Here is an 8483-nt window from a genome sequence, read left to right on the forward strand (position 1 = left end):
TGTACTGTCATCGAAAGCCTCTAGGTTCAACAGAATCAAACATCAACACTTCAACAGGAACCAGAATCTTTGCGCCAACAGATAAGTTTTAGCGTAGATCAACAACATCATAGATCATATAAGATCAGTTCTTTGTAAATGAAGCCCTCAGATACCCAGAAGGTTTAGAAGTCCGCAGAATTTGATCTGCTAAGGACAAAGCACAGCACAACAGATAAGAAAAGGTGATCATGGAAATTCTGTGAAACCATTGAAGGGGAATCTGTTCAATTGTAAGTTTGTAACCAAGAAAAATATCATTTTACAATAGGCATCACATCAGAATGGTGCATTTGTAGCAGAGTCTGAAAAAAAAAATGGCACAGTTGCACATCGGCAGTTCAGCCCAGTGAAGCTACCCCTGGCAGGCTCATATTCTGACAAGGACCAATGCACAAAGATCACACTAGAGTATGAACAAGAATCTTTATCTACTCAGAATAAAGTCACACCACATTACTTCACCATCTCCTCTCCTCACATCACACTAGAGTGATTCACCCGTCTTCTGCACCGATTTCTATCCTTCAGAATTTTTATCTGCCAAAAGTTGTGGCCAGTGCCCGAGGTCCCATGACGGCATGGCCTCCATACGTTATAACAGAACAAAGTAAATAGCACCATGGGGGTCCCAGTCTGATATTTTCTCTTGTCGCACATTGAACACAAGCATCCTGGTGTATCAGTGCTCTAAAGATGCTTTGAACAGGTAAATCGTATGATGCAGATTTTGAGGTCAATCTCATACAGAAGAGTTTCATGTAGCAAGCTGAGAAAATTTCATGACAAAACATATTTAAGCATTGTTTTTCATGTTTTTAAAATTCACCCGATCATTTGCACTACTATTTGGTCTGTGTATAAGCCAACATTAGCCAGAATTGTTGTTGCATGTCATATGAGTTGGCACAGACATAGTTTCACGAGTTAGTATAGTGCTAAAAGGAAACAAGAATTACAGCTCAACATATTTGATTTAGGTATTTCTTGCATGGTGAGATATTACGTATTTGCAGTAATCACATCCAGGTGTCAATTCTGAATAACAAAATTGCTGTGAACTTAAAGCCAGAAAGAGTAACTGGAGACAAAACAATGACTTAGAGAAACGAATTATGATTTTAAGGGCCTCCATAAAGGGAATAAGAGGGAGACCAGTGCGGTCATAAAATGATACTCCCTCCGACCGGAATTACTTGTCACTGATTTAGTACAACATTATACTAAATCTGGGACAAGTAATATGGATCGGAGGGAGTAATAAAACTTGCCACTGAACCAAACTGAATAGGTTCATGTGAATAAATAGCGGAGTATCAACTATCATACATTTGAGAAGATTACGCCTTACCCCAGAAATGAAAGTGAAAATGAGCGAAAGGAAACTCATGGCAGGTAGTGTAAGGACCTACTGGACTTAATTATAATCACTGGCTCACTTCTCCCCATGAATAGCACAATAAGATATTCAATCACCAATATACAAGGAGTAAGATACATGATTCATCGATGGTACCTAACATAATGGCACAAATAAAAAGGTTAAGCCACCACATACTTGTTAACTGTATGGCTGCCAATACTGTTCTTGGGTTCCTACTTTTCAATGGTTTACAGGGGTGGCATATGGACCTCTGCTATCTCTGCTGCGACTTCTTGGATTTCTTGTTGAAGAGACAAACATGCTCTGGACACATAACAAGACAGTCACATTTTATATCTACTATAAACACCTTCCCTTTGGCAAAAAACAAGATCGTGGTTCATATTGAGAATCACAAATAACTAGTTTAAAATAATGAAGATCTATCTTAGATATTTGTTTAGCAATGAAACTTGTTTACATTCATCAGTAACTGCAAATTACTCATCTTGAAACGATTTTAACAATGTATCATCAATGCTGGTTGTACTGGAGATAAGCAGAAACACAGAATGAACATATATACTCCCAACGTCCCATATTAAGTGACGAAATATGACATGTATCTAGACGTTTTTTGGGCAAAGATACATTCATATTTGGGCAAATTTAAGTCACTTAATATGGGACGGAGGGAGTACTATGTAAACTAAAGAAAGGAACCAAGTGCGGTGGAATTACTTATACAGATGCATTTTCTGTTTAGAATAGAAATTATTTAAACTTACCTTAACTTTTTGTGGTAAACTGATCCAAAACTCCAGGTTCGGAATGGCCTAGAATACAGAATGAAAGTAAGACCAGAATGTGGCTTGAAAGCATTAAATTGATTAGAATAATGTGTGATGAAGTATTGAGATAGTTAACAAATTGTAATGCATGACACCAATTTATAAATTTGTTGTTTAGATAAAATAAACAGTTCATATATCACCAGGTGACGGTCCACTTATGGTGCAATTTCACAGGGCACACCATGAGTTAGTTATCTTTTGATGTGAAATTAATTTAGGCACCTTATACGTTTTGTAGCCTTTAAGTTTTATTAGTCTGTTATACTCTGGCAACTACCCCGTAACTTTTATGTAGTTCTACAGTAATTAAAAGAAACGAAGCTCAAGAGACTATTAAGGACATGACTAACATTTAGAACTTCATTTTTCTCTTTTTCTAGACAAACCATACGAATTCTACACTTTTGAGTAGTTTCACAAAGAGCTCTTTTATGGTACCCTGAAGTCGGTTTCAACCTTTTCCAAAAAAAAAGTCGGTTTCCACAGAAGTCACAGGTGGCCCATCCATCAGCATCATACCTGAAGTGCTCGTTATGAAGTTGCACTGGTCACTGTTCACGGCTGCGTGGCTGACGGGGTGACATGGTTCCTTGAAACAGTGTGATATGAAAGATGTCTGGCTTTGTGAATTGATTCCTTAAAGATTGGTAGTTCTTTGAACTTCAATAAAAAAGTAGTTTTATATTCTTTACTCTAACAGAAGACAAAATGACTGAAAGTGAGTTTTTCAGATGAAACCATATTGTCACTATGCTAAGTATCTTTCGAGCTACGTATCCAACATGAAATCACCTGAAAATGAATTAAAACTTTTGGTCCCCAACTTAGATTTGGGTATGCTTTGGACATTAACCATTTGAGTTAACTATTTTGCTCTTCCAAGTCTCAACATTGGGCTTGGGTGCAATTTTAGATCTATTATGGTGTCTCAAATTTGGTACTGGGTCAGACTAAATCTTCTTGGTCAAGGACTAATAGAACTTCACAGTTTTTAACAGAAGATTTGTTGAACCTGTCCACAAAGCTGACAGACCAAAAATACCCTCAAATGTTTCACAGTTTAGATAACACGAGAACAGCTGGGCCTACTCCAAAATAGTTCAATATGGAATAGATGTGGTATTTATTCTATAAAATTAAGACCAAAGAGTTTGTGCAAGAATAACTTTACCTCTATAGAATGAATGCCAAGGAAATAATATCTATAAATTGCACCGATCAAAATGTACCCTCCAAGAAGGCACAAAATTCTGCAAAATATTTAAATATTAATCAAGCCAGACCTCAAAAAGCAGTGATTTGCTGGCAGTGAGAAATCATGAGGATCATAGATCAATTGTCTAACTAGTAACAACTAGTTCAGGGTTAGTAAATATGTGCAGCTCAAAATAACATACGTTATGAACGAAGTGCCTAACCATCCCCAGCCATTTCCAGAAGCAGAAACTGATCTTGCACAACCAGAAGGGTGCCTAAGTATTGTAACCTGTGAGATATAATTTTGTTAATTGCTTAAGAGGAAATCTGCCAGATCAATTGCACCGTTGAAACAGAAATGTTATGTACCCACGTAATCACAATTTCCAGATTGGCTAAATTTATCCGATAGCTGCAATAAACAGGGAAGAAAGCAGCATAGTAAATAAGAATGCAACAGTACAGAAAAGAAAAGAAACGGAAGTTAATTTCAAGAGACGTGAAAGAATATACTCACTTCGGCTACAGCTGAATCACAAAAGACGAGAACAGAAATAGAGCACTTTGATGAGAACATCTTGACAACGACACCCTTTTGAGGATTACCCTGGTCTGTTTCACCCACAGCAAACTATGTTAGTTTTACATACCAAGTATTTGAGGATGATGTATACCATGCTTCTTACCTATTAGAGATATATGGGATCCAAACGCCCTTCCAATGGTTGTGCAAACATCATACCCTGCAGACAGCAAAGTGTAGATGCCAAGCACTAAGTCACCAATATTGGCAGACAGAAAGAAAATATTGCAACTTAATTTAAATTAAAAAAATAGCATCACTTTGGAATAGTGGGAATTGGGCACTACTTACCAATTATTGCAACTTTAATTTTTTTTAACAGGAAGTATAATATTATTAGAAAATGCATAGTGAAAAATACTTCGTTGTCATTAGTAAGAAGAAAGTACTTAATTGTTCCACCACTCCACTAGTATTGTTCCTGATGCACGACTGAAGGCAAAAAAAAACTGGTGAAAATATATCCAATCAGGAGAAAGAAGCTACCTCCAACATTATTTGACACAAGTGCACTGCATTGGGTGCCGCACCTCAATGGACCACCACAGTCCTAATTTGGTAAACAAAACGGATAGGAGAGAAAAGGAAGCAATTAGTGCAAAAAAAAAGAAGGAACAAACAAAATTTGTCACTAAAAATGCAGGCTTAGACAAACCTAAATGCATTCGCAAAATGGCATTGTCCCAGCAGTAACAATTATGCACACTACCAACGCCACTAATCTGGTTAGTCCTTGCATAGAGTTTATCATAGTTCGTGAACAGATACAAGAGCATTCTCCCGCACATTCAAAGATCTATATCCCACACAGAACAAGCTACTTCTTAATGCTGACTGGGTATTCAATTGATTCAAACAAGCAGTAAAGTATGAATTTCTGACAGGAAATGTTCTTCTAGGAGTCAACTGTATGGTTGAATGTGAATGTAATCCTTACTGAAACAGAGTTTATCGATCAACTTTTCCATGCACAAATCATGATCGTATCATGTCCTTGTGGAGATATTTTGTTTGGGTTCACCACTTTACGCCCATTGGAATTAAGCAATTTTACGTGCACTTGAAAAGTTGGAAGGGAGCATCACTTTGATCATTGCATCATTCATTCGTATGTGGAAGTTGTATAGCTTTATCTTTCCTATGACATTGGGCAGGTCAATGAAAAATCTCTTTTCTGTTGAGAAAAGGTGGAGCCGCTGCTCATTCATATAAGCACAAATATTTAAGGGCTAATTTTGCTTCATGGTGATAGTATCTCAATAGTGAATACACCATTAGGTGGATCTAGGCTACCCCCAGATACAGCACTAAACCGATTGTTGGCAAAAGTCACCCTCCACTGTGAGATCTCTTCCTGGAAACTGAGGCAGTTTCTCTCCTTCCAAACACCAAAAATAAGGAGGGTGTCTTCAAGAGACCTTTTTGGTAGGTTCAGACCAACTGCCGTAGGTGGTTTTTTTTGCCACCGCCAAGGAAGGATTGAAGGTCAAGCTGCTGTTCATTTGGACCATCTGTGCCAGGGGCCTTATCTGTGTTATGATGTGGCTGGGCTTTTGCTTGATACAAATATAATGGTTCATGGTTGCCTCTGTTATGTAATACAGCTTAGGACTACCAATTCTTTTGCCATACAGCTCAATACTGACAGTAGGTTTTCTCTGGCACATATCGGGGTTCCAAACCATTATCTCTACTGCATCAACTGCTACTTATGTAATTCTTTGTTTATGGGTTTTGTAATAGGAAATGAGAAAACCTGGTCCAAAACACAAAATTAAACATTGTGATAGGATGACAAAAATATCGATATGATAAGATCATTCTCTGCATTAGTAGATGTGATTTGCCAATAGAATAGAAATTGTGGTTATGCTTTTAAGCAGCATTTCCTGAATTAGTAAAAGAAGTGAGATAGTAAGAAATGCAGAGCAACTGAGGAATCTCAACACAGAGGTAGAGTACGAGATAGAGCAGAAACAGATGCACTTGTGTCAAAAAAAGAACAGAAAAAGCTGTTGCAGCAGGAAAACACGAAGCACTAACACGCAAGCTAACCCAGCAAAGGAAGTTCAAGAATTATGGGATGATCGATCAGGACTCAGTAGTACCTCACAGAGATGACACACAGGTGGGTCAAAGTTGAATATCATCTGGTCACACAGCTGCACACAACAACGAATGGATGAAGCTGTTGATACAGAAAAGCTCCAACTTGTGTACAGAAAATTCAAAAAATCCAGTTTGCAGCTACTGTTACCTGATTCTAATACATTTTTCCTAAATGTAGGAACTACAGATGCAAAGCAATCACACAAAAAGAGTATCCTGGCAAAAGTAACCTGGAACCATTATCTTAAAAACTAACTAACCTGGAACCAGATTATTGAATCATTCATCGCCACCCTGTAAAACCTGAAAAACAAGACGCCCATTATTACGGGACAAAGTGGAGCACGGATAGCTATCAGAACACACGGCAGTGTTACACAAGTAATCTGTAGCTGCATACTTCGACAGATTAATAAGTCCTATCCCAGCCGCAGAAGAATATTCATCATGGCTTTAACTTTCAAGAATAAAACCAAGCAGGGCACAAATGCACAAACATGCTGAGAAATCTTGCTATGCTAGTTGCTACCAAGGCAAGTTTCACACAAATGCACAAACTTGGCAATTAGTACTTTACCTAGTCCAGGAGACGGAATCACCATTTCACAACTGAGCCAATTTAACTAAACACATGACTAGCATTTCGTCAAACACGAGGAGTGCGTCTCCACGAGGAGCCAAACTAATTGCACTCATATCCTTGATTCATTCCGCATGTTGTTATTGTCTCACGTTCCAGCACCAAGCTACTATGCTTGCTCAAAAAAGAAAATAAAAAGCTACAGCCCTACGTCGATGGAGGCAAAAGTAGTAGCCACCTATAGGATCAAGCCATCAAGGTGGTTTCCAGCGGGGAGTGGACATTTAGAAGTTACCCATCCTCGCTGAGCACGCCGTGGCGGTGCGCCGGCGTCGGCGCCGCGAGACTGAAGTTGTAGAGCGCGCCACCGCGTGCGACCGAGAGCTCGCAGGAGCCACCTCCGCTTTCCCCCGCGGCGATGCAGATCAGACCTGCGCTCCAGGCCGCCGCGAGGAGCAGCAGCAGCAACAGGTGCTGTCTGGGAGCCAGCATTTGCCGCTGTGGCGCCGAGAACAGAGCGCGGCAGGGCTAGGCGAGCGGCGACCGGCGAGGCAATCAGGCAAGGCAACCCCAAGTTGGACTAGCTCGACCACTCCGCAGAGTCGTGAGAGAGAGCTCACGTGTCGCCTTCCTTCTGTCTCTCTTGGCCGCGGCCGTTGTGGCCTCCGCCTCTGTGCCGCGCGGCCTGCACCGTCACGTGCTGGCCCCGGTTCCGCGGCTGTTTTTGACAGTACTGGCCCGCTCTCCCGTGCCCGTGGTCTGGTTAATAGTTTAATTAGACAATGACAGGCATTGTCGTTTTCATTTTTCTACCTGTTTTGCCCGTTGCTTTCTGATCTCTGCTTCAGCTTTCAAATCAAAATTGGATGTGCAGGAAAGAACGTTCATAAGAGTATGCCTTTTATTTTATTTCTAGGACCTCGGATTACACGAAACCGAGAAAAGACCATTTGCTAACCCGGCGGCTCATATAAGAACCACACCAGGAATCACTAGTTAAGCACCTCAGCTGGACGTGGACACAGAACAGACGCCGACAAACACTGCAACAACGTACGTAAAGTCTAACCATCTAATGGCGCACCGAGCCCCTTCCTTCCCGCCACGGAAGCAGCCACGGCGCCAGTGGGGAGGACGCCGTCAAGAGCAGGGTGAGGCGGCGGCGCCGGGTGCTGGCGGTGCGCCTCGCCGTCGTCGCAGTAGCCCTTGAGCATGTCCCCTTCCTCCGGGGTGAAGCCGATGACGGACAGCATGGCGTCGGCGGCCCAGCAAAGCTGCTCGATGACGCGGATGGCGCGGCAGCATCCCGGCCCCAGGTACGCCTCGCCGTTGAGGAAGAAGAGGATGATCTCCCCCGTGCACGACTTGATCTCCATCAGCGACTCCCAGCACTGCTGCGGCCCCTCGCCGATCAGCCGCTCCGCCAGGCCCGGTCCCTCCGCCGCCGCCGCCGCCGCCATCATCATCGTAGCCGTTGGTGGCTGTGCGCCTGCCGCCGAAGCGGTGGAGACGGCGAGAAGCACCGCCATGAGCGCCACTGCGAGGAAAGCGCGGGGAGAAGCCATGGACGACGGCGATGATGCCATGCTCCTGATGAGAAACTCGATTCCTGCTAGGGCAGAGGGGAGCGGGGAGCGACGACGGGGCAGAATGGAAGGAAGGGAGGAGGCGGGGCGACTTTTATAGGCAGCGGCACGACGTTTCGTTCCCCCGGAAATTTGGCCGGCCACTATTACAGGAGAGGAGACGGCGTGCGTT

General features: G+C 42.2%; 2 protein-coding genes across 2 annotated transcripts; both read right to left on the bottom strand.

Annotated features, from left to right (window-relative positions):
* Positions 1-1319: 1319 nt before the first annotated feature.
* LOC100823098 lies at positions 1320-7418 on the bottom strand. Its single transcript, XM_003558082.4, has 11 exons — positions 7021-7418; positions 6406-6448; positions 6145-6198; positions 4523-4586; positions 4140-4196; positions 3971-4065; positions 3827-3865; positions 3654-3742; positions 3428-3506; positions 2191-2238; positions 1320-1726 (listed from the first exon to the last, which is right to left on the bottom strand). The coding sequence occupies exons 1-11, from the start codon at positions 7215-7217 to the stop codon at positions 1643-1645; spliced, it is 849 nt and encodes a 282-aa protein (XP_003558130.1). The 5' UTR covers positions 7218-7418; the 3' UTR covers positions 1320-1642.
* A 194-nt stretch (positions 7419-7612) lies between these two features.
* On the bottom strand, positions 7613-8483 carry LOC100836522 (egg cell-secreted protein 1.1). The gene has a single exon (XM_003561678.4). It carries the CDS (start codon positions 8309-8311, stop codon positions 7790-7792), a length of 522 nt encoding a protein of 173 aa, XP_003561726.2. The 5' UTR covers positions 8312-8483; the 3' UTR covers positions 7613-7789.

This window comes from Brachypodium distachyon, chromosome 1, assembly GCF_000005505.3.
Source record: "Brachypodium distachyon strain Bd21 chromosome 1, Brachypodium_distachyon_v3.0, whole genome shotgun sequence".
NCBI classification, from domain to species: Eukaryota; Viridiplantae; Streptophyta; class Magnoliopsida; order Poales; family Poaceae; genus Brachypodium; species Brachypodium distachyon.